Source organism: Rhinopithecus roxellana, chromosome 12 (genome assembly GCF_007565055.1).
Source record: "Rhinopithecus roxellana isolate Shanxi Qingling chromosome 12, ASM756505v1, whole genome shotgun sequence".
Lineage (NCBI taxonomy): Eukaryota > Metazoa > Chordata > Mammalia > Primates > Cercopithecidae > Rhinopithecus > Rhinopithecus roxellana.
This window is the reverse complement of record NC_044560.1, coordinates 116,148,226-116,172,675: the sequence shown is the minus strand read 5'-3', so window position 1 is coordinate 116,172,675 and position 24,450 is coordinate 116,148,226. Positions and strand designations below refer to the sequence as shown.

Sequence of the window (24,450 nt, the reverse complement as noted above, 5' to 3'; positions counted from 1 at the left end):
TCCATCAAGACCCAAACTGGACTGTGCTGTGTCCCAAGAATCTTCTTAACATAAGAGTGCTTCAGCTCTCCCATGTTCTGACCCTCCACTCAATTTGGGTCAAAGAAAAATTTTTTTCCAGCACTTTTGAACTTTTTTTTTTTGCAAGGGTTCACTCTGTTGCCCAGGTTGGAATGCTGTGGTGCAATCATGGCTCACAGCAACCTCAAACTCCTGGGCTCAAGGAATCCTCCTATTTCAGTGCTCCAGAGGAGCTGAGACTATAGGTGTGTCACCACACCAGCTAATAGCTTTTATTTTTTCTAGGGATGGGGTCTTGCTATGTTGCCCAGGCTGGTCTCAGACTCCCCGGCTCAAACAATCCTCCCACCTCAGCGTCCCAAAGTGCTGGGATTAGAGGCAAGAGCTACCGTGCCTGGTCACTTTGAACATTTAAAATCAAATTTAAAATTATGTATTTCCAGAATGTTTCATGGTTTTTGGGTGGAGGGTGGTTCTGACATCTCACCTCATCACCAGGACAAGCCCTCTTCTCTCTTTTCTTTCTGCATTCACCCCCCTGAGGATCTCACTCATGACTGAAACATCATTTGAGGGGTGATCACCTCCAGATCCCCAGCTGGACAAGCCTTGCATCGTCTGGGGGCCTCAGTATCTTCACCTGCAGCGTCCAGTGGGGGTGGGAGCAGGATGGCTTCCCAGCCCCCGCCTCACCCAGACAGCACGTGATGCCCAAGTTCTCCTTCTGTCTACAGCCACAGCTCTCACTCACCCTCCGGCTTCCTGTCGGGGCTTCTTCAGCCCCACCCCACATTTGGGGCATTTCCTTCCCTGACAGAGGGACCTGGGACCGGGCTGGGGCCCTGGCGGATGGAGACATGCTGCCCCTGCTGCTGCTGCCCCTGCTGTGGGGGGGTGAGTGAGCTGAGGGAGGAGGGACAGGTACGGGGGTGAGAAGGTGGGGCTGGAGCTGCAGCTGAGCCTCTGTGCCCCGCCAGGGTCCCTGCAGGAGGAGCCAGGGTATGAGCTGCAAGTGCAGAAGTCGGTGACGGTGCAGGAGGGTCTGTGCGTCCTCGTGCCCTGCTCCTTCTCTTACCCCTGGAATGCCTGGTACTCCCCTCCCCCACTCTACGTCTACTGGTTCCTGAACGAGAAGAGCCCATACTATGATGAGCCTGTGGCCACAAACAACCTAGGCAGAAAAGTGAAGTCAGAGACCCAGGGCCGATTCCACCTCCTTGGGGATGTCAGGAACAAGAACTGCTCCTTGAGCATTGGAGATGCCAGAATGGGGGACGCGGGAAGCTATTCTTTTCGCGTGGAGAGAGGAAGGAATGTAAAACATACCTACGTACAGAATAAGCTGAACTTGGAGGTGACAGGTATGGCGGGGGCCCTTGGAGAGGACCCTGGGACGTGGAGACTCCCGTGTGAGAACAGGGACAGGACCTGGGCAGGGGCGGTTGGAGGAGGTGTAGGACTTGGGGCAGGTCGGGGCCTGAGGCCTGGCCACTCTCGGGGTCACACCGTACGTCTTCAGGCCCCTGGGGCCCAGGTATCTCCCTGTCTCCTCCTCAGCCCTGACAGAGAAACCCGATGTCCACTTTCTGGAGCCTCTGGAGTCCGGCCGCCTCACAAGGCTGAGCTGCAGCCTTCCAGGATCCTGTGAAGTGGGACGACCTCTCACATTCTCCTGGACGGGGGATGCCCTCAGCCCCCTGGACCCCGAAACCACCCGCTCCTCGGAGCTCACCCTCACCCCGAGGCCCGAGGACCATGGCACCAACCTCACCTGTCAGGTGAAACGCGGAGGAGCTCAGGTGACCACGGAGAGAACTATCCAGCTCAATGTCTCCTGTGAGTGGTGCTGGGGACACAGCTGGGTCCCCAAGGGCAGTGGGAGTGTGTGTGTGTGTGTGTGTGTAAGAGAGAAAGAAAACAATAACTTGAGAAGCCTTGTGTGTGGATCTGAGCCTTGGGATCTGGGAGGGAGTGAGCCAGGACAGCCTTCCCCACTTGGTGGGTTTCTGTGGCTCCTCTTTGGGTGCCTCCTGGGCCCATGCCCATCTCACTCCTCACTGCTGAAGCCAAGGTTATATCTTTTTATCCCAGATGCTCCACAGAACATCACCATCTTCAGGAATGGAACAGGTAGGAAAGACCTTCTCCTCTCTGAAGCTGGGACCTGTGTCTGGGTCTGTCTCTGAGCAGATGTAGAGAATCAGAGCTTGAATGGAATCAGATTTCGGAAGAGCAAGAATGAGAATTACTGTCTTCTGGCTTCCACCTTCTGTGAGCCCCATGTGCAGGCACACATGCACACACGCACATGCACACGCACACACTCACATGCACACACGCACATACACATGCACACACTCACATGCACACACGCACATGCACACGCACACACTCACATGCACACACGCACATACACATGCACACGCTCACATGAACACACACCACCCACGCACACACGCACACACATACACACGCACATACACTACACACGCACACATGCACATACACCCGCACACACACACACGCACATACCCACGCACATATACAGGCACACACACACACATGCACATACACCATGCACGCACACATGCACATACACTCGCACATGCACACATGCACATACACCATGCACGCACACACGCACATACACACGCACATACACATGCACACGCACACATGCACATACACCCGCACTCGCACACATGCACATACACCCGCACACGCACACAGGTGCACACTCATGCGCTCTGCTCAAAGCGGTGAACAGACTTTAGACCTCTCCCATCTCCCATCCCTCCTGTGGTCTGGTTCTTCCCACAGTCACCAAGGACCAGTCCATGTCCCTCTCATCTCAGTCAGCCTAGTTCTGTGGTTCTTCTCCTCTCACCCTTCCACTCCTGCGTTCTCAGTCTTATGTCCTGCCACACTATCGGACTGTATTTCCCAATGCCATCGGGGGGCTCTCTGTCCTCTTTCCACCACAGTCCAGGCATGTACCAGTGAGATATTGAGCCTCCTCTGGAGACATGAGACTCAGACAGTTTTGGTCAGTTTCCTGAGTGTGCAAAGGCCCAGCGTTTGAACCGGGATGGAACCAAGCCAGCATGGCCAGGGGAGGAGAGGGAGATGTCATCTGGATCCTGGGAAGGAGGGAACAATAGGGACTGTCAGCCTCCCTGACCCCATCTCTCTCTCCCTGCCCCTCTCTCCCCAAAGCCCTAGAGATCCTGCAAAACACCTCGACCCTTCTGGTCCTGGAGGGCCAGGCTCTGTGGCTGCTCTGTGAAGCTCCCAGCAATCCCCCTGCACACCTGAGCTGGTTCCAGGCATCCTCTGCCCCGAACGCCACCCCCATCTCCGATACTGGGATCTTGGCGCTTCCTCGAGTAGAGTTTGCAAAAGAAGGAGTCTTTACCTGCCGTGCTCAGCACCTGCTGGGCTCCCTGCACATTTTTCTGAATCTCTCAGTTTACTGTGAGTGTGGGGGCAGCTGGAGCAGGAACTGTATGGTATTAAAGAGGGAAGAGGCTCCCTGCTGAGTCCTGTCCTCCCTCCCCACAGCCCTCCCACAGCTGCTGGGCCCCTCCTGCTCCTGGGAGGCTGAGAGTCTGCACTGCAGCTGCTCCTTTCGAGCCTGGCCAGCCCCCTCCCTGTACTGGTGGCTTGGGGAGAAGCCACTGGAGGGGAACAGCAGCCAGGGCTCATTCAAGGTCAACTCCAGCTCAGCTGGGCTCTGGACCAACAGCTCCCTGATCCTCCACGGTGGGCTCACCTCTGGCCTCAAAGTCAGCTGCAAGGGCTGGAACACCTATGGGTCCCAGAGCGGCTCTGTCTTGCTGCTGCAAGGTCAGGGGGCGTATTGCAGAGGGCAGGGGCCTGAGGGGAGGGGCATGGATCCCAGAGCGATGGATGGTAGGAGAGAGAGGCTGGACTGGTGGTGGGGAGAACAGGGTTCTTCATCTCCTGTCTGAGCAGGGCCCTGGAGCAAGTTGCCCAGCAGGTGGGAGGACAAGAGTCTGAGTCCTGAGAGTGAGTTATTGCATGCCCCTCTTTTCTGCAGGGAGATTGAACCTCAGGACAGGCGTGGTTCCTGCAGCCCTTGGTGGTGCTGGTGTCATGGCCCTGCTCTGTATCTGTCTGTGCCTCATCTTCTTTTTAATGTAAGTCTTGGTCCCAGGAAAGGTACAGGTTGGTGTTTGTAGGGAGTAGGAGAGACTGAATGTCAGAAATGCAGAGCTAAGGCCAGAGGTGGTAATGTGTGCTTGTAGTTTCAGATGCTCAGGAGTCCGAGGCAGGAGGATAGCTTGATCATAGAGGTTGAGGCTGCAGTGAGCTGGGATTGTGCCACTGCACTCCATCCTGGGCCACAGAGCGAAAGACCCTGTCTTAAAAGAAAAACCAAACCAAACCAAAAGCAGAACTGAGTAGATCCAGCGAGGTCTTCTTTCTTTCTTTCCTTCCTTCCTTCCTTCCTTCCTTCCTTCCTTCCTTCCTTCCTTCCTTCCTTCCTTCCTATCTCCCTCCCTCCGTCTCTCTCTTTCTTTCTCTCTTTCTTTCTTTCTTTCTTTCTTTCTTTCTTTCTTTCTTTCTTTCTTTCTTTCTTTCTTTCTTTCTTTCTTTCTTTCTTTCTTTCTTTCTCTCTCTCTCTCTCTTTCTTTCTTTCTTCTAATAGCTTTATTGAGGTACACACTTTGTACAATTCATCCACTGAAAGTGTACGAGTCAATGGCTTTAAGTATATTGACAGAGTTGTGCATCCGTCACCAAAATCAATTATAGAACTGTTTCATTAGCCTAAAGTGGAAAACGAAGACCTAAAGAAACCTTGCACCCCTTAGCTATCACTCCCGCTTCTTTCCCCCAGCCCTAACCTATTCTCTGTCTCTGTGGATTTGTCTGTCCTGAAGCTGCAGCTGTACTTCGTGTGCATGGAATCATGTGATATGTGGTCCTTTGTGGCTGACTTCTTTCACTCAGCATAATGTTTTCAAGGTTCATCCATGTTGTAGCATGCATCGATACTTCATTCCATTTTGTTTCCAAATAATATTCCATTGTATAAATGAAACACATTTGATTTGTCTGCTCAGCCATTGATGGGCAATTGGGTTGCCTCTACTTCTTGGCTATGATGCATAACACTGCTATGACAATTCCTGCCATGGTTTTGTGTGTAAGAGGGGGTCTATGTGATGGAAATTCAGTCCATGGCACCCTGACCAAATCTCCGGTTATCCAGGAGGATGGAGCCCTCATTCCCATGTCAGGAAGGTCTCCGAGTTCAGTTCCAGGGCCTGGATGACTTCACTGTCATTTTCACCATCTTAACACGGGATGGGGCAGCCTGCGAACATGTACCTGGGTGGTCCCAGCTGCACTGTACTGGTTTCTTTCCTTAGAGTGAAAGTCCGCAGGAAGCAAGCAGCTGGGAGACCAGAAAAAATAGATGATGAAGACCCCATTATGGGTACCGTCTCCTGGGTGAGTGGCTTGGGAATCTTCCCTTGTGCATGTCCACTCGGAAAGTCCAGGCTGAGCTCCTCAGCCTTCCACCAAACCCACTCCTCCCTCGTCTCCTGGGAGTTCTCTTCTCTCCCGTTCTCGCCCTTCATATCCCAGATCCAGGAAATCATTATGTCCCATTCAACCTTCTTTGTTTGTCTGTCTGTTCGTTTTTGAGACGGAGTTTCACTCTTGTTACCCAGGCTGGAGTGCAACAGTGCAGTCTCGGCTCACTGCAACCTCCACCTCCCAGGTTCAAGCGATTCTCCTGCCTCAGCCTCCCGAGTAGCTGGGATTACAGGTGCACACCATGACGTGCAGTTAATTTTTGTATTTTTAGTAGAGACGGGGTTGTGCCATGTTAGTCAGGCAGGTTTTGAACTCCTGACCTCAGTTGATCTGCCTGCCTCGGCCTCCCAAAGTGCTGAGATTACAGGCATGAGCCACCGCACTCGGCCACCGACCTTCTTTCTAAAACTAAAACTAACTTGTCCTCTGCTCATCTTCCCTCCCTACCTCTACTGACCACAGATCCTGCCTCACCTCCTCCCTGCCTCCATCTCTCATCCCAAACTTCAGGCTGCCAGAACCATCGCCCCAAAACTATTACTTCCCAGGCATCCTGGAGTTGTTGTTTGCTCCCGTCGCTTAGAGAATCAGGCCCGTGTTCCTTGTCCCCCACGAGGTGGCCACTTCAGCCTGTTTCCTGACCTCTGATCCTGCCCCTTGGCCTGGCCACGCTGGCCTTCTGTCTCCATACAGACCTGCTGTCCTACAACTTAGAGCCCTTGCAAGTACAGTTTCTTCCATCCTTCCTTCCCCATTTCCACCAGACTACTTGATCTAATCCTTCCAGCTCTAATCTCAGTATCTGTTACTCTAGTCACTTCCCCTCCCTTTGACATCTACCCCTTCTGTTCTATGTTTACAGCACTATATGCATCCCTGTCCCCATCACACATCACCACTGCCTTTACCTGTCTCCACCCCCTCATCGTATATGTGGCATTCTGTATTATTTTTATTTTTATTTTTTGGAGATGGAGTCTTGCTCTGTCACCCAGGCTGGAGTGCAGTGGTGCGATCTCGGCTCACTGCAACCTCCGCCTCCCAGGCTCAAGCAGTTCTCCTGCCTCAGCCTCCCAAGTAGCTGGGATTACAGGCATGTGCCACCACACCCAGCTAATTTTTGTATTTTTAGTAGAGACGGGGTTTCACCGTGTTGGCCAGGCTGGTCTCGAACTCCTGACTTCAGGTGATCTGCCTGCCTCGGCCTCCCAAAGTGCTGGGATTATAGGTGTGAACTACCGTGCCTGGCTGATATCTGTGGAATTCTTGAAGGACAGGGGCTGGGGCTTCTTTAGCCCCTGCAGTTTTTTCTCACGCTGTTTCTGTCCAGCATGTCTCCTCTCCTCTTTTATAAAATTGATCTAGTGTTGTCCCAAATGGAATTATCCAAAATGCTTAGTTCATGACCAAGCTATAATCACTGGAACAAGCATCAATTACTTTTACTTTTTCACTTTTGTTCATAATATGATAAATAACTGCGAACCCACCATCCAACCTAAGACCTAACACATTGGTGATAACTTATATCCACCTGTGTTGCTCCCTGATCCATTCCCAGTAACCACTGTTGTGAATCTTGTCTTCCTACTGTTGTCACATATATGTAGACTTAACATATACCACTATTTAGTTTTAATTGTTTATGAATCTACAGAGGGTATCGTGTTCCATGCACACTTCTCGGACTTGCTTTGTAGACTCAACATTGTATTATGATGCATCCATGTTGTATGACGTTGCAGTTGTATTCATTTTTCCCAGTTATAATATCTATATTTTTTGAGACAGGGTCTGACTCCATTGCCCAGGCTGGAGTGCAGTGGTGCGATCTCGGCTCATTGCAACCTCCGCCTCCCAGGTTCAAGCAACTCTTCTGCCTCAGCCTCCTGAGTAGCTGGGATTACAGGCACATACCACCACGCAAGGCTCATTTTTGTATTTTTAGTAGCAATGGGGCTTCACCATGTTGGCCAGGCTGGTCTTGATCCACCCGCCTTGACTTCCCATGTTATGCCCAGACCCTTTGTTCCCCGAAGAAGACCACCAGAATCCAGAGTCAAAGCCAAGCGGCAAGGATCTTTAATGCAAGTTCGAACTTGGTCCCTCTGTTCTACAACATACAGGAGGGCCCTGAATGATGCATGTGGCCGCTTTTTATAGCCCGATGCATACAGGATATGTAAGGTTACAGAGGTACAAAGGAATTCTTTTGGTTGCAGCATTACAACTGGTAATTGGTTAATACAATTAACAGTTTTCCATTTGTTCCCGCGCTTTTAGTAAAACTACAAACGGTTGTGATCTTATCAGGGGCTCTCTAGGTGGTGTTTCTGAGATGTGTGTCGGGGGGGGATGTGTTGGGCTCAGGAAGTTGGGAAAAAATAGAGGATTGTGTTTGTACTGGGCCCAGGACTAAGATATGTGGCAGACACCGGTAATTAGAGCAGGACAGAGACTTTCACAACGTTTGTCCTTACAATGTCCGGAGTCTATAGATAACCTAATTAACCTAATCGGTTGGGTCCGGGGTCGATTTTTAACTAGGCTGAGGGCGCCGCCCGGGCTGTCAGGGTGCCGCCCGGGCTGTGAGCCTGTGGACTTCATTTCTGCCTTTTAGTTTTTTCCATTTGATCTCTTTCACCCAGAGTGCTGGGATTATAGGTGTGACCGCTATCATATTATATTTTATGATTGTATCTATCACCTAAGCTCATACTGATGCACACTTGACTTTTTCCATTTGAGCCATTCTGAACATTCTTATCCCTGTCTCATGGTATTGACACGTAAGAGCTTTTCTTTAAAGATTGAGTTGCCGCGTCGCTGGGCATGTGAACGGGCATCTTTACAAGGTCATGAAAAATGGCTTTCCGAAGCAATTACATCCATTTATACTCTCATCTATGCCTAGGAAATCTTGTTGTTCTGTTGAAGGGGTGGCCTGCCCCTCCACACTTGTGGGTGTTTCTCGTTAGGTGGAAACGAAAGACTTGAGAAAAGGAATAAGACACAGAGACAAAGTGTAGAGAAAGAAAAGCGGGGCCCGGGAGACCAGCGCTCAGCATACAGAGGACCCACGCCGGCACCGGCCTCTGAGTTCCCTTAGTATTTATTGATAATTATCTTTACCATAAAAAGATAAGGGAGTGGCTGGACAATAGGATCATTGTAGGGAGGAAATCAGCAGTAAGACATATGAACAAAAAATCCTTGTAACATGAATAAGTCTAAAGGAAAATGCTGTGCCTTGAGATGTATATGCGACATCTCCATAAACCTTTTAGCAGTATTGCTCCAGCAAATCCCACCTTATTCCTAAAGGCGGTTTCTCCTCACTCAGTAAACAAAGCACACAATGGGTATTACCCGGAGATGTTCCATTGCCCAGGGAGGGGCAGGAGACAAATGTTTTTCTCTTTCTTGAGATTTAAGAGAATGGTGATGACCTTTAACCATAAGCAGCCTTTAGGCACTTGTTTAACAAAGCACATTCTGCACCGCCCAAAATCCTTTTAACCTTAAGTTACCACAGCGCATGTCTCTAGCAAGGACAAGGTTGGGGGTAGGGTCACAGATTAACAGCATCTCAAATACAGAACTAAATGGAGTCTTTTATGTCTACTTCCTTCTATATAGACACAGTAACAGGCTGATCTCTCTTTCTTTTCCCCACATTCTCTCATCTCTCCAGCACTTGCTTTTCTCAGTTTTCTCAATTTTGGAGGTTATTTTACTGTCTTACTATGGTATTGATTTGCATTTCCTTGGTAACCAATGAAGATGAAAAATCTCTCTGTGTTTTCATCCTCTGTAAAATGCCTGGCCACATCTGGATCCCATTTTCCTATTGGGTGTTTGACTTTTTCTTATTGAATTTGTTGGAGGGCTTTATACATCTTTACACTATTTTTCTCATTATATGTGTCATAAATATAAATATATTCTCCCAATGCGTAGCTTGTCTTCACTTCTTAAAGTGATCTTCAATGAACATAAGTTCCTAGTTGTAATATAATCATATTCACAAATCCTCTCTTTTCTATTGAGTACGTTTTGGATCTCATTAAAAAAAAAATTCACCCATCCTAAGATTAGAAAGATATTCAAATATAGTTTCTACTAAAAGTTTTATGCTTTTCTTTTTAATTTTTTTTATTTTTAATTTTGTGGATACATGTTAGGTGTATATATTTATGGGGTACATGAACTGTTTGAATACAGGCATGCAGTGTGAAATAAACACATCATGAAGAATGGGGTGCCCATTCCCTCAAGCATTGATCCACTGAGTTGCAAACAATCCAGAAGCCACGTAAGTGTCCATCAATAGATGAACGGATAAAAAAAATGTGGTGCATATACACAATGGAGTACTATTCAGCCAAAAAAGGAATGAGATCCAGTCATTTGCAACAACATGGATGGAACTGGAGATCATTATGTTAAGTGAAATAAGCCAGGCACACAAAGACAAACATGGCATGTTCTCACATATTTGTGGGATCTCAGACTTAAAAAAAATTGAACTGATGGACATAGAGAGTATGCTTTTCTTTTGACATTTAAGTACTCACTCTATCTGGGGTTGACTTGATTTGTTTTTCTAAGACCACCAGAGCGGGCACAAAAGAACCAGCGAGTAGGCAAGTGTAGGAGCAAAACTGCAAGTTTATTTTGGTCACCTAGCTTCAGGGGAAGAAGGTGGGTAGGGAGAGGTCTGTTGGCCCCCGACAAATGAGGCCCACAGAGTCACCCGGGCAGCTCTCCGACGGAGTTCCAACAGTCCCCACCGCAGTGGGGAAGCTGGGAAGTCCGTGCGTGGCGTTCGTCCGGAGCGGCTTTTCTAGGAGTGGGAGGGCGATAGGCGGGGCACAGGCGTGTCGGGGGCGTTCCGCAGGTTCGACCAGGTAAATCTTGGTCTCTCCGGATTGACGTCACCTGGCGCATGCCTAGTTGGTCTGCACCTTCCCGGGTCGCCGGCTGCATTTTCGCACGCGCGGGAAAAGTTGGGGGGGGGATGAAGAACCCGGAAGTGCACCATCTTGCCTCCATTCATCCAAACATGACTTTTGTGTGTGGTGTATAGTGTTGATCCAGATATGTTTCTCCTTCATTTCTGAATAGTCCTTCTCCCTTCTCCATTGAGCTACATGCCAATTCTGCCACATATTGAAATTCTGTATTTTGTGGGTCTCTTTCTGTGGCCTCTGTTCTATTCCAATAGTCAATTTTACTGTCCCTGAGTCATCACTGTCTATAAATTCAAAAATAAGTCCTGATATCGAGTACATCAAAACCCCTTCCTTAATCTCCTTCAATAGTATCTTGACCATTCTTGGTCCTTTTTTTTTCACTTAAATATTAGAATCAGGTTGTCAAGGCCCGGCACGGTGGCTCACGCCTGTAATCCCAGCACTTTGGGAGGCCGAGGCAGGTGGATCACGAGGTCAGGAGATGGAGACCATCCTGGTTAACACGGTGAAACCCCGTCTCTACTAAAGATACAAAAAATAATTAGCTGGGCATGGTGGCCGGCGCCTGTAGTCCCAGCTACTCAGGAGGCTGAGGCAGGAGAATGGCGTGAACCCGGGAGGCGGAACTTGCAGTGAGCCGAGATCGCGCCGCTGCACTCCAGCCTGGGTGACAGAGTGAGACTCCGTCTCAAAAAAAAAAAAAAAAAAAAAAAAAAAAAAAAAGAATCAGGTTGTCAAATTCCAAAAAATGCATTGAATCTATAGCTCAATCTGGAAAAATTTTACTTGTTTAGAAATTCATGCCTTCGGCCGGGCGCGGTGGCTCAAGCCTGTAATCCCAGCACTTTGGGAGGCCGAGGCGGGCGGATCACAAGGTCAGGAGGTCGAGACCATCCTGGCTAACACAGTGAAACCCCGTCTCCACTTAAAAAATACAAAAAATTAGCCGGGCGAGATGGCAGCGCCTGTAGTCCCAGCTACTCGGGAGGCTGAGGCAGGAGAATGGCGTGGACCCGGGAGGCGGAGCTTGCAGTGAGCTGAGATCCGGCCACTGCACTCCAGCCTGGGCGACAGAGCGAGACTCCGTCTCAAAAAAAAAAAAAAAAAAAAAAAAAAGAAATTCATGCCTTCTTATCCATGAGAGTAGGTCTTTCTCTCTCTATTCCTTTAAATCTTTTTAAGTGTTTTTAAGAGGTAATGTAGAGTTTCTTCACACAGGTCTTACACATCTTTCGTTATTTTTCTTCCTAAATACCAGTTTTTGTTGTTATTGTAAACGCTATCTTTTTAAAAGTGCATTTTCTGATTCCTTATCACAATGCAGAGTGAAAGTGTTTTAAAAATATAAGAGGGGTTGATTTTTTTGTAATTAAAAAAAATCACAAGTTGGTCTTGCATGTGTCCTTTAGAATCTTTTTGCTTTGGTAGCTGGAGAATTCTTAGATCTTATTTATAAGCCTGCTGATCTCTTCTTTTTCAGAAATATAGATATCATCTGAAAAATTAGTGATATTCCTATTTTTAGCTGCCATGACTTGCTGAATCAAAGCAGCTGGGTTTGATGCAAGTGTAATGCTATTTTCTTCAAGAATCAACCATCCTTTTGGGCTTCAGGTACTGAGCAAGAAATGCCTGTCCTCATGCATACTCTGCAGATGTGTTTTTCTTCTAAGGGATGTCAGATTTCAACAACTGACCCACTGCCCTGAATAATCACTTTGATGAGGAAGTGAGGACACACAAACCTCTGGCAACGGAAGTCCATGTAACACCTCAGACTGTGGGCAGTTCATGACTACGGAGGGTTTGAATAGTAGCCAGTTACTTTTCATTTCCTCACCATTTGGCAACACCGAACTTCTCCTTTTTCTTTCCCGCATTGATGGAGTTGAATTTCTCGGCTGGGTTCCTCGAGGGGCTTCACTATAACTGTGCATCTCTTGATAGTGACACCCACCTCTTCTGGGGTGTCAGCTCTCTGGATTTAGAGAATTGTCTTAATTCTATCGGTAAATGCAGCAAGTAAAACTCAATTACATTTTTAATTGATTTCATTTCCTTCCAACTTGCTAAGCTCCCTTATTAGTTCAAATAACTTGTTATAGAAATTGAAGTATTTTAAATAAATTTTTTTCAATAAAAAAAATCACAAATTAGGCCAGGTTTGATAGCTCATGCCTGTAATCCCAGAACTTTGGGAGGCTGAGGCAGGAGGATCTCTTGAGGCCAGGAGTTCAAGGCCGGGGAATAACATAGTGAGACCTCCATCTCTACAAAAAGAAAAAAAATCACACGTTGGTCTTGGGTATTATTTAGAATCTTTTGGGATTTCAAATTAGATGATTATATCATCTGCAAAGTAATAACATCTCATTTCTTCCTTTTGTCCTAAGCACTTCTTTCCCTTTTCTTGTTTCAGTATGCTGGGTGAGATTACGGACAAAGCTGAGTAGACATAGTGACCATGGGCATCTTTTGCTACTGCTGATTTTGAAGGAAATGCACCCAGTGTCCTGCCACTTGGTTTTGTGAACTTTCATCAGGTTAAGGAAGCTCCTTTCTATTATCAGTTGTATTTTTTGAACGCATCTACTGGTAGGATTTTTTCCTACTTAATCTCTTACCATGGGGAATCACAAAGATTTTTCTAATATGAAACTACTCCTGCATTCCTGGGAGAAAAGCAGGTTGTACATAGCATTTTAAAAAATACTCCAGTAGGTTCAGTTTGATCATCTTTTGCTCAGCACTTTTGCATCTATATGCAATGGGTCAAATACACTTGTCATTTTCCTTTTTCCTCCTGTTTCTTTTGTCTGGGCATCAAGATAAGATCGAGAAACTGGGGACTAGTCTCTCTTTTTCTATTGTCTGGAAAAGTGTGTATAAAACTGAAATGACTTGTTTCCTCAATGATTGATAGATGTCACTTATCAAACTACCTGGGCCTGGTGGTGTCACTATGCAATTTTCCTAATTTAATCATTTTATGTATTTTTCAGCGAGCTTTATTCTAGAGACATGTCCATTTCACCAAGTTTTACATATTCTTTTTTGACAAAAGGATATAGGTGGCATTCTCTTGTCTTTATGTTATTTGTTTTTGTCGAGATTACTTCCCCTTTTGGAAATACTCCTGACATTGGTTATTTGTGACTTCTTTCTTTTTTTCCCAGCTAAATCTTGTTAATTGCTCTCCCTATTTTATTATCAGTTTCATGGAACCAACTTTTGGGATTGTAGAATTTTCTCACTGTATCTTTGTTTTCTATTTTATTGATTTTTACTCTCATTTTCTCAGCACCTTCCTTCTACTTGTTTTGGTTTATTCTGATGATCTTTGATAAATTTTTAAGCTGGATACTTACCTTCTTAGTTTATATATTTTCATTCTCTATAAAACGTAGTTAGGGATAAATTTCTCTAGAATTTCATTTTTATTCCCTTCCACAAATTTTGATATATATTATTTGAATATCATTCAGTTGTGGATATTGTTAAAACAACATTGTGATTTCTTCTTTGAATCTTAAATTATTTGGGATTAAAAATTCCAAAGGTATGAAGATTTTAAAACATCTTTCATAATTAAATTCTAAGTAGATGCTTTTTGGTCAGAATACATGGTTTTATGATATTTATTTTTAAAATTTGTTGAGACTTGATCTGTGGCCTGTATACAACGAATTTTTTTTTTTTTTTTTTTTTTTTTTGAGACGGAGTCTTGCTCTGTTGCCCAGGCTGGAGTGCAGTGGCTGGATCTCAGCTCACTGCAAGCTCCACCTCCCGGGTTCCCGCCATTCTCCTGCCTCAGCCTCCCGAGTAGCTGGGACTACAGGCGCCGCCACCTCACCCGGCTAGTTTTTTGTATTTTTAGTAGAGACGGGGTTTCACCATGTTCCCCAGGATGGTCTTGAACTCCTGACCTCGTGATCCGCCCATCTCGGCCTCCCAAAGTGCTGGGATTACAGGCTTGAGCCACCGCGCCCGGCCACAACGAATTTTTATAAATGTTTCCCGTGTGCTTAAGAATAATGTATATTTTTAGCCGGGCACAGTGGTTCATGCCTGTAATCCCAGCTCTTTGGGAGGCCAAGGTGGGTGGATCACAAGGTCAGGAGTTCAAGACCAGCCTGGCCAATATGGTGAAACCCCGTCTCTACTAAAAATATAAAAATTACCTGGGCATGGTGGGTGGTGGCAGGCACCTGTAGTCCCAGCTACTCAGGAGGCTGAGGCAGGAGGATCACTTGAACCCAGGAGGCAGAGATTGCAGTGAGCCGAGATCGCACGCGCCACTGCACTCCAGCCTGGGCGACAATGTATATTTTTTATTTCTTAAACTAACAGGCCAGTGTGTTAATTGTAATGTTCAAACCCAAATCTTTAGACGTAGATAGATCTTCCCAACCTGTCAATACTTGAGAGAGGTGTGTTGAAATCTGACATTATGATAATGTATTTGTCAATTTCTTACTGTAGTTCTATCAATTGTGTTTCTTATATTTGAGGTACTTTTAAATTAAAAGCATGTATTTTAGAAAAGCATTATATCTTCTCAGTGAACTGAACATTTTATCAAACAGAGTAATTCTTTCTCTTCATAGTGGTGCTTTTTGTTTTCTTTTTTTTCTTCTTTTTTTTTAGACAGAGTCTCACTCTGTTACCCAGGCTGCAGTGCAGTGGCCTGATCTTGCTTGGTTCACTGCAACTTCCACCTCCTGGGTTCAAACAATTCTCCTGCTTCAGCCTCCCGAGTAGCTGGGATTACAGGCGCCCACCACCATGCCCAGGTAATTTTTGTATTTTTAATGGAGACAGGGTTTCATTATGTTGACCAGGCTGGTCTTGAACTCCTGGGCTCAAGTGATCTACCCACATCATCCTCCCAAAATGCTGGGATTATAGACATGAGCCACCATGCCTGGCTCATAATGATGATTTTTGCTTTAAAGTCTGTTTGACTGGATTTTTTTTTTTTTTTTTTTTTTTTTTTTTTTTGGGCCGGGGTCTCACTGTTTCATGCAGGCTGGAATGAACTGGCATATGGATCTTAATATAGCTACTCTAGTTTCTTATTGATTCGTTAGATGCCTGATACTTTTTCATTTTCTCCCATCCTCCCAACATTTTATGTATTTATGCTCTAGCAGTGATTTTTGTAAACAGTATATAACCAGGTTTTAAAAAATCCAATTTGACATCCCTTGTTGAGTTTACTGGCATTTATTGTGGTTACTGACATATATGAATTTCTTTCTACTATTTTACCTTTTACTTTCACTTAGTTCCATTTTTTCAATATTTAATTTTTCTCCTTTCTTACTTAGAAGCTTAATATCTTGCTGGGCACGGTGATGCACATCTGTAATTCCAGCTACTTGGGAGGGTGAGGTAGGAGGATCGCTTGAGCCCAGGAGTTTGAATCTAGTCTGAGCAACATAGCAAGACTCTCGTCTCAAAAAAAAAAAAAAAATTAATATCTCTGTCTTACATCTAACAAAAAGAATTTTGGTGTGCTTTTATATCTCTTGGCCTCTCTTCCTTCAACTTCTTACAATGTTGGTATTTTCTGTAGAGGTGCAGTTTTTGTTCTGTGTTACTATGAACATACTTAGCATTTTTCTATTATTTGATTTTTTAAAAAAAATACACAACTACACATTTTTCTGAGGTATTTTGTTACCTTTCTATCTCATACTTATCACAGATTTTCTGTTTTACTTTCTCTTTATCTCTTTGTATTTGAATTCTTCCTCCCAATGGGTTTTCAATTTGGGTTCCTCAAGCCCTCTGAAGACTTATATGCCTGGAAATATATTTTATCCTCTTACATTTGAATTTTATTTGGCAGGATATACATTCTAAAATTAAAGTGATTTTCCTTCTGTGCTTTAAACTTCACCCCACTGTTTCTTGCATTTAGTATTGCTGTTAAGAAATCTTACGTCGGCCAGGTCCAGTGGTTCACGCCTGTAATCCCAGCACTTTGGGAGGCCAAGGTGGGTGGATCTCTTGAGGTCAGGAGTTCCAGACCAGCCTGGCCAACGTGGTGAAACCCCATCTCTACTAAAAATAAAAAAATAGCCAGGCGTGGTGGTGGGCACCTTTAATTCCAGCTACTCAGGAGGCTGAGGCAGGAGAATCACTTGAACCCAGGAGGCAGAGGCTGTAGTGAGCCAAGATCACGCCACTGCATTCCAGCCTGGGCGACAGAGCTAGACTCTGTCTCAAAAAAAAAAAAAAAAAAAAAAAAAAAAAAATCTTACGTCATTCTTAATCTCACATATTTGTAGGTAATCCACTCATTTTCCCTGGAAACTTTTATAATTTTCTCTTTGGTTCTGATATTCTTTTTTTTTTTTTTTTTTTTTTGAGATGGAGTCTCGCTCTGTCACCCAGGCTGGAGTGCAGTGGCCGGATCTCGGCTCACTGCAAGCTCCGCCTCCCAGGTTCACGCCATTCTCCCGCCTCAGCCTCCGAGTAGCTGGGACTACAGGCGCCGCCACCACGCCAGGCTAGTTTTTTGTGTTTTTAGTAGAGATGGGGTTTCACCATCTTAGCCAGGATGGTCTGGATCTCCTGACCTCGTGATCCGCCCGTCTCAGCCTCCCAAAGTGCTGGGATTACAGGCTTGAGCCACCGCGCCCGGCCTCTATTTCTTTTCTTTCTTATTTGAAAACTATTATTATCTAAATGTTAAAGTGTTCTTTTTTTTTTTTTTTTTTTGACAGTCTCACTCTGTTGCCCAGGCTGGAGTGCAGTAGCACAATCTCGGCTCACAGCAATCTCCGCCTCCTGGGTTCAAGTGAATCTCGTGCCTCCGCCTCCTGAGTAGCTGGCATTACCGGTGCACATCATCATGCCTGGCTAATTTTTGTATTTTTTTAGAGACAGGGTTTTGCCATGTCGGCCAAGCTGATCGTGAACTCCTGACCTCAAGTGATCTGCCCGCCTCGGCTTTCCAAAGTGCTGGGATTACAGGCATGAGCCACCCCGCCTGGCCAAAGTTTTCTGTTTCTATCCTCCATCTGTCTTAATCTTTTTTTCACATGTTTTAGTCTTCATCCTTCCCTACTTCCTTTTAGGGGATACTTCTGATGGCCCTTCTAACTCACTAGTTTGCCTTCAATTATAGTCATTCTATTCTCCATCCCATCCATTGGATTCTTCCTATGATATTTTTCAGACATTTCCCCATGGCCTTTTTTGCATCAAGTACATAATTACATAATTCCTTATTAGGTTTCACATTCATTTTGCATGTACACTTTGTTATTGACAAAGTTTCTTATGCTTGTTTTCATACTGCTAATATTGTCACATCTTTTTAGTGCATGTAATATGCTCAGTTTAGCTTCTTGACCAAAGCGTCCTAGTACTTGTGCTTCTAGTGGTCTATCAGGTTCTGTTGGTTTGCTTTTCTTCAAAGGTGCCCAGCCTTCTGAGTTGTGAGCTCATATTCCCCTAGGGTTACTGGCTACTCTGGCAGTGTTTCTTGAACGAGGGAAGGGCAGATGGTGGCCTGTGTCAGGCTTACTGAGCCAAAGAAATGACAGGGATGCCAGCCATGGTGGCTCACACCTGTAATCCCAGCACTTTGGGAGGCCGAGGTGGGTGGATCACCTGAGGTCGGGAGTTTGAGACCAGCCTGACCAACATGGAGAAACCCCGTCTCTACTAAAAATACAAAATTAGTTGGGTATGGTGGCGCATGCCTGTAATCCCAGCTACTTGGGAGGCTGAGGCAGGAGAATCGCTTGAACCTGGGAGGTGGAGGTTGCAGTGAGCCAAGATCGTGCCATTGCACTCCAGCCTGGGCAACAAGAGCAAAGCTCTGTCTCAAAAAATAAAAGGAAAAAAAAAAAAAGAGAGAGAGAGAAATGACAGCAACAAGACCCAAGGTGGAGCCCCTTAGGAACCCAAACCACACCCAACCAGTTTCACTTCCTGTTACCCCAGTAAGGCAGCTTAAATCATCCCTCCATCTTCAGATGGAGGGGAGAAGCAACATTGGTGGAAGACTCTCCTTGCATTGTGACTCACCAGCTCTGGGAGTTTGGAGTGGAGAAAACGGCAAGGAGAAGCAGTGAGCTTCCACCTCTGTTCTCCTTCTCCTCACCCCAGTGGACCTCTGCTGCTTACCCAACACACGCCTCTTGGACACTGGCACATCATTATCCTGTCCATACTCTGACTTCTGCAGTGAGGGGCACAGAATGTTTGTCCCAATGGAAGGGTAGAGGAGAGAAAGGAGCAGAATTCAAGTAAGTTTGGGGTAACCCACCCTCTCATCAATAAGCCAGCTGTCCTTCTTGCCCAGTTCTCCCACCCCTTTTCTTCAAATTAGCCTTTAATTTCCCCCATGGATATCAGTGTGACTGATTGATCACAGATTGATTTGTAAAATTTTGTTCACCCAGGAGCTCCATCTTTAGTTCCGTCCTTGGTAGGTCTTGGAGTACAGAGCCAGTAATGTGTATGAATTCACTCTTTTGACAAGAACTATGGCAGAGAGAGCTTTGTTTTCTCCTTTATTTTACCTTCAACCCTTCTGCACACTTCCATACCACAGGCAGAATGGTAAAGTGAGGCACAGCATAGTCCCTGGAGTTTGATGTCCTGCATTCAGGTTCTAGATTCACCCACTTGCAAGCTGTGTGACCTTGGATAAGCTAACGAACGTCTCTGATTTTTTGTTTTCTCTTATGGAAAGGGGGCTATTTATATGCTAATATCTGTCTCAGATTGTTACAAGGAGTGCTTAATAAGGTGACAAGCTCACGGGGAGCTCACTTATAATTGTTACCCAGTATTACTTTTCCTTCTGTCTAACAAGGAACTGCATGAGAGGCAGGTATTTGGGTGGTTTCAGTCTGCTTTATGTCCTCATTTACAAGAACGGCATCTAGCCCAAAGCAAGCACTCAGCAAAGAGTTATTGAGTGAAAGGGTGAACATACTGCTTTATCCTATTTATTAATCTGAGCTGTGCTTTTTCTTTCAGTTGTCAATTTCACCCTTTTTAATTTCATATACCACAAACTATTGATAGACATATGTCTTTATTTCTTCCTTTGGTTGCATAATGCTGGTGTGCATAGCCACTTTTTCATTTTATTTCATCTTTCTTGTGCCTAATATAAGCAGCTCTCTCCAGAAAGTCTATTTTTTCTTACACAATGAAGTCATTTTTTTCCCCTAACTATGGAGTCCTTTTTTTTTTTTTTTTTTTTTTTTTGAGACAGAGTCTGGCTCTGTCGCCCAGGCTGGGGTGCAGCGGCCAGATCTCAGCTCACTGCAAGCTCCGCCTCCCGGGTTTACACCATTCTCCTGCCTCAGCCTCCCGAGTAGCTGGAACTACAGGCGCCCGCCACCTCGCCCGGCTATTTTTTTTTTTTTGTATTTTTTAGTAGAGACGGGGTTTCACCGTGTTAGCCACGATGGTCTCAATCTCCTGACCTCGTGATCCACCCGTCTTGGCCTCCCAAAGTGCTGGGATTACAGGCTTGAGCCACCATATGGAGTCCTTTTTAAAAAACTTTATGGCCAGGTGCAGTGGCTCACGCCTGTAATCCCACCACTCTGGAAGGCTAAGGTGGGCCAATTGCTTAGCCCAGGAGTTTAAGACCAACCTGGGTAACATGGCGAAACCCTGTCTCTACAAAAATTAGCTGGGCATGGTGGCATGTGCCTGTGGTCTCAGCTACTCAGGAAGCTGAGGTGGGAGGATTGCTTGAGCCAGGGACGGGAAGTTGCAGTGAGATGAAATCACACCACTGCACTCCAGCCTGGATGACAGAGTGAAACTCTGTCTGAAAAAGAAAATTTCTGAGCTACTGTTGGAAGACTCATATTGCTTTCAACATACTTTTCCACAGTGTGATGGGTAGGGATATGGGTGAAGGTGGGAGAGGAAAGAAATTGCTTCTTGTGTCTGGGTACCGTCTTTGCTGGGGACTTAGGATCTGCTCCATTTTGTTTCTGTTTCTTGGAACCTGGGTCCAGGATCAGAATTGCCATCTCTTTTCTGGTTTGCACATAAGATACCTTGTAACATATGCTGAAGGTATACATTTGCTTCATCTATAATCCACTCCTCCTGCCTAGGTCAGGGTCTATATCTGATTTCTCACACTGTATGTGCCCAGAACCTGAAAGAGAGGAGACAGGGCTGGGTTCGAATCCTGGTCTCACCATGTATTAGATGAATAACCCCGGGCAAGTTACTTAACCTCTCTCCACCTCAGTTTCCCTGTGTGTAAGGTGGGGATAATTAGGGTATCTTTTATACTGTTGTGGGTTTTTTGTGACGATTCAGTGTGATTAGTAAGTCCTCAATATGGTCTAACCAATCATAGTATTACAAAATTTTGAAAGAATGAGTGAATAGTTGAGTTCACAGGAAATGCATATGGACAGGTGGGGGCAGGATTTGAACCCAGCCCTGTCTGCCCTGTGCCAGGTCCTGGGCACGTACAGTGTGAGAAATCAGACATAGACCCTGACCTAAGCAGCCTGTGGCCTGCTAGGAGGAGTGGATTATAAAAGGATGAATTGATAAATGTCACATCAGCCCAACTTCCCTGTGGGAACCATTTATTGTATTTTCCTCTTATTTTGGTGTTGAGGCCTCTTTCTGGGGATTGGTCATAAACTCTAGCCCTGCCTTGAATGGGAACCCCAGGGATTTGGCCATATGTTCACAGTGTAACTTTCACAGAATACTCCTTTATCCTGGCACACCGCCTACTGCCTAAGTGCCCGGCCTGTGACCAGCAGTCCCTCTCAGAGGAAACTTGTTTATCCTGGCAGATGTCCTTGCAGCTCTCATATGACCTGTGTCCAGTTTATTCCTACCAAGACAGCTATCCTCTAGGAGAGCCCCAACCAGAAAAGAAGTCAGGTTCAGGTCTGTCGGGTGGGTGGGGCACAGAGGAGACAGCACAACAAAACACATGAAATAACAGAAGCAGTTTATTACTCACAGGTCCCAGAGAGAAGACGGCACAGCAGCCCTTGAAGGGTGAATGGAAAGGAGGGAACTGACCAGGACACAAGTACTCATCCAGTGGGTAGGCAGCGAGAGAGAGAGAGAGAGAGAGAGAGAGAGAGAGAGAGAGAGAGAGAGAGAGAGAAGGACCCATGAGCCAAAGCCTTAGTTAGAGTCCAGGGCATAACCCAAGCAGGCTTCCCACAGGGAGTTCTAACTGGGGGTTTAGAGCTAGCAGGCAGGAGTTCTGTGGAGCCACACTGTGACTGAGATGTGGCTGCCGCAGTATATCTGTGCAGCCTATGAGGGACACAGGAGTCGGGAGGAGGTAAGTCAAGAAGGTTGTAGCTGTAAGTCCCATAGGGAGCTGGTCACAAGGAGGTGGTTGTATCAGGCAGACATCTGGATTAACCACCTTGGGGAACTGGGAGGAGGTGGAGAATTGGAAATTGTGTCCAGGTGACTAAGCCCTGCTTCTGGCATGAGACGGTCCAATTTAGGTTCAAAATAAATCCCAAGGCAACATATAAATATAAGAACTCATTATTCTATGCTGCCTTTTTATTCCTACTGTGACACCTTTCCTTCTCCTTTACTCAGGATTCCAGGAAGAAGCCCTGGTCAGACAGCCCCAGAGACCAAGCATCTCCTGCTGGGGATACCCCTCCCTTGGGAGAACAACAGGAGCTCCATTATGCCTCCCTCAGCTTTTCTGAGATGAAGTCGAGGGAGACTAAGGACCAGGAGGCCCCAAGCACCACGGAGTACTCAGAGGTCAAGACAAGCAAGTGAGAACTCACCCAGAGCTCAGTCCTGGCCGGAGGAACCACAGCCTGTCTGGGGGGAAGGACAAGTCAGGGACCACTTGCTGAAGCATGAAGAGCCCTTGTGACTAACATTAACTGATGTGTAAGTGCTCCAAGCAGAGCAGAAAGAAGATAGATGATGGAATTGGAGAGGTGGGCTCAAACCCAGGCCCTGGTACTGTCATCAAGCAATTCACTGCATCCCTCTGTGCCTCAGTTTCCCATTCTGTAAATCAGAGATCATGCATGTTACCTCAAAGGTTGTTGTGACCATTAAAGAAAGCAACACATGGAAGTCAACCAACACAGGTCCTGGCACAGGGCATGTGCTCAGTGCTTGCTGGTCTCTCTTCCTTGAATAGGAAGGTCCTGTTGGCAAATTCTGTCAAGGCTGGGGATGACCAGGTACAAAAAAAGAGGGCAGCAATATGTTGGTGTCACTCCCCTTCCCAGAACTCTTCAAAGACTCCCTAGGAGAGACCAGCCCCTCAGCCTGGCACTTGGTTCATGATGTGGGATCTTACATCCTTGCCAGGGTCATATCTTTGCCCACTTTTACCTGCAATCCTTGCATCATATTCCGTCAGCTCCAGTCCTTCATTTATGAGACCCACAGGAATCCTTCCAACAGCCAAAGAGTTGAGTCTAACTCTTTCCTGCCCAAACCCATTCATGGCCCCCTGCCCTTAGACAATACATCACAAGCACCTCCCCTGTCACTTAAAGTCCTTCATGACCTCCCTGCTATCTATTTATTTATACTTTCCTCTTGGCCAACCCTTCCTTAAGCCTTTCATGCTGGTTCATACAACACTTTCTTTGCAATTTGAGATTACTCCTCCTGGAAGTCGTGCCTCCTTGCTTTCATCTGGCTTACACTATTTTTTCCTCCAAACATGAGTTCATGGGTGGTCTTGGGTTGGAAGAGTGGACTGAAGAAAGTAATTATGCTCTTCTTCCTCTAAAATTGAACTAATTAATTTTTTTAAATGCTAAACCAAAAGCAGCTAAAAATTCGCCAGTTACTTATCTAGCTTTCTCCAAACCCAGATAAATGATGATGTTAGAAACTTTAGCAAGTGGCCATGAGGAAATGAATGGATAATTCCAGTGGAGTACTGGGAGGACACTGATTCTCAATATCTACCACCCAAACCTCGTTTTCATCACTGTAAAGAAGTTGAATTGTGACTACTGCTTTGGTTATGACAGGTTGGATAATTTTGATCAAGCCTTGTGTTGAAAATAATAAAATCTTTTGGGGAAAAAATGAGAATAGAAAAAGAATACTTCCCTTAAATAGTACAGAATGCCTGAAAATAAAATAGGAGCTTAGGAGGCCAAAATTTTGGGGAAAGCCTGAACCCAGAAAAGTAAGCAGAATCACTAAGCCAAAATTCCCAAGGGCATTTGCTCATATTGAAAAAGGGAGCTTTGGTTCTGTGGTCTTGCATGTGGCTCTGGAAATGAAGGTCAAATCTATGGCCCAGCGAAAGGTTGGGAATGTCAAAAGAGACCATCTCCACATTGGGTTTGTGTCAAGTAAGGCTGAATCAAAGAAAACTGAAGACAAAGAAAAAAATCTGAACGGCTACCAGAGAAAAAGGATCGCCTTCAAAAGAAAAGTCATTTAATTGACAGCTGAATTATCAGTAGCAACCTGGAGAGTAGAAGAAGGCAAATACTATTTCTAACATCAATTTGTAATCTATACGCAGTAAAGTCAACTCAAAAATGAGAGCAATAATGAACTTTCAGAGCAAGTAAATGGGGGAACTTTAATAAAAACAAAAGATAATTTAGAATTCCTGACAAACACAGCAGCTAAGTACCAAGGTAAGCATATTTTACATGTCCTAATATCCATATATTATCCAGGAGGAGAGAGAGGTTTTCATTTACTAAAGACTTTGATAGGTTAATTATGCATGCTGTAAATTTGTATCATGATGGCTAAAAGAACAGAATCATAATATATAACTTTCAACCTAGTGATGATTAAAGGTATACTATTAAAAACTTAGTAAACCGGCCAGGTGCAGTGGCTCACACCTGTTAATCCCAGCACTTTGAGAGGCCGAGGT

The 24,450-nt window shown here is 45.7% G+C and overlaps 1 protein-coding gene across 4 annotated transcripts; it reads left to right on the top strand.

Moving 5' to 3' along the window:
* The first annotated feature begins 552 nt into the window (after positions 1-552).
* On the top strand, positions 553-24,202 carry SIGLEC5 (sialic acid binding Ig like lectin 5). Of its 4 annotated transcripts, XM_010376555.2 has the most exons (9): positions 574-915; positions 999-1,382; positions 1,579-1,857; positions 2,113-2,151; positions 3,238-3,495; positions 3,583-3,867; positions 4,082-4,181; positions 5,421-5,502; positions 22,161-22,661. In XM_010376555.2, exons 1-9 carry the CDS (start codon positions 729-731, stop codon positions 22,350-22,352), a joined length of 1,806 nt encoding a protein of 601 aa, XP_010374857.2. In that variant the 5' UTR covers positions 574-728; the 3' UTR covers positions 22,353-22,661. The 4 variants fall into 4 exon arrangements, with proteins under 4 accessions (XP_030769378.1, XP_030769376.1, XP_030769377.1 ...); XM_030913516.1 differs by lacking the exon at positions 5,421-5,502 and having other exon boundaries at positions 565-915; positions 22,161-24,202; XM_030913517.1 differs by lacking the exon at positions 3,583-3,867 and having other exon boundaries at positions 568-915.
* Positions 24,203-24,450: the final 248 nt, after the last annotated feature.

What these genes read in the sequence shown, in the direction of transcription:
- SIGLEC5 (XM_010376555.2), top strand. Translation starts at nt 729, where the DNA reads ATGCCCAAGTTCTCCTTCTGTCTACAGCCACAGCTCTCACTCACCCTC. An exon ending in TCTGAATCTCTCAGTTTACT is followed by an intron (nt 3,496 to 3,582) that starts GTGAGTGTGGGG and finishes CCCTCCCCACAG; the next exon opens with CCCTCCCACAGCTGCTGGGC. An exon ending in TTATGGGTACCGTCTCCTGG is followed by an intron (nt 5,503 to 22,160) that starts GTGAGTGGCTTG and finishes TCCTTTACTCAG; the next exon opens with GATTCCAGGAAGAAGCCCTG.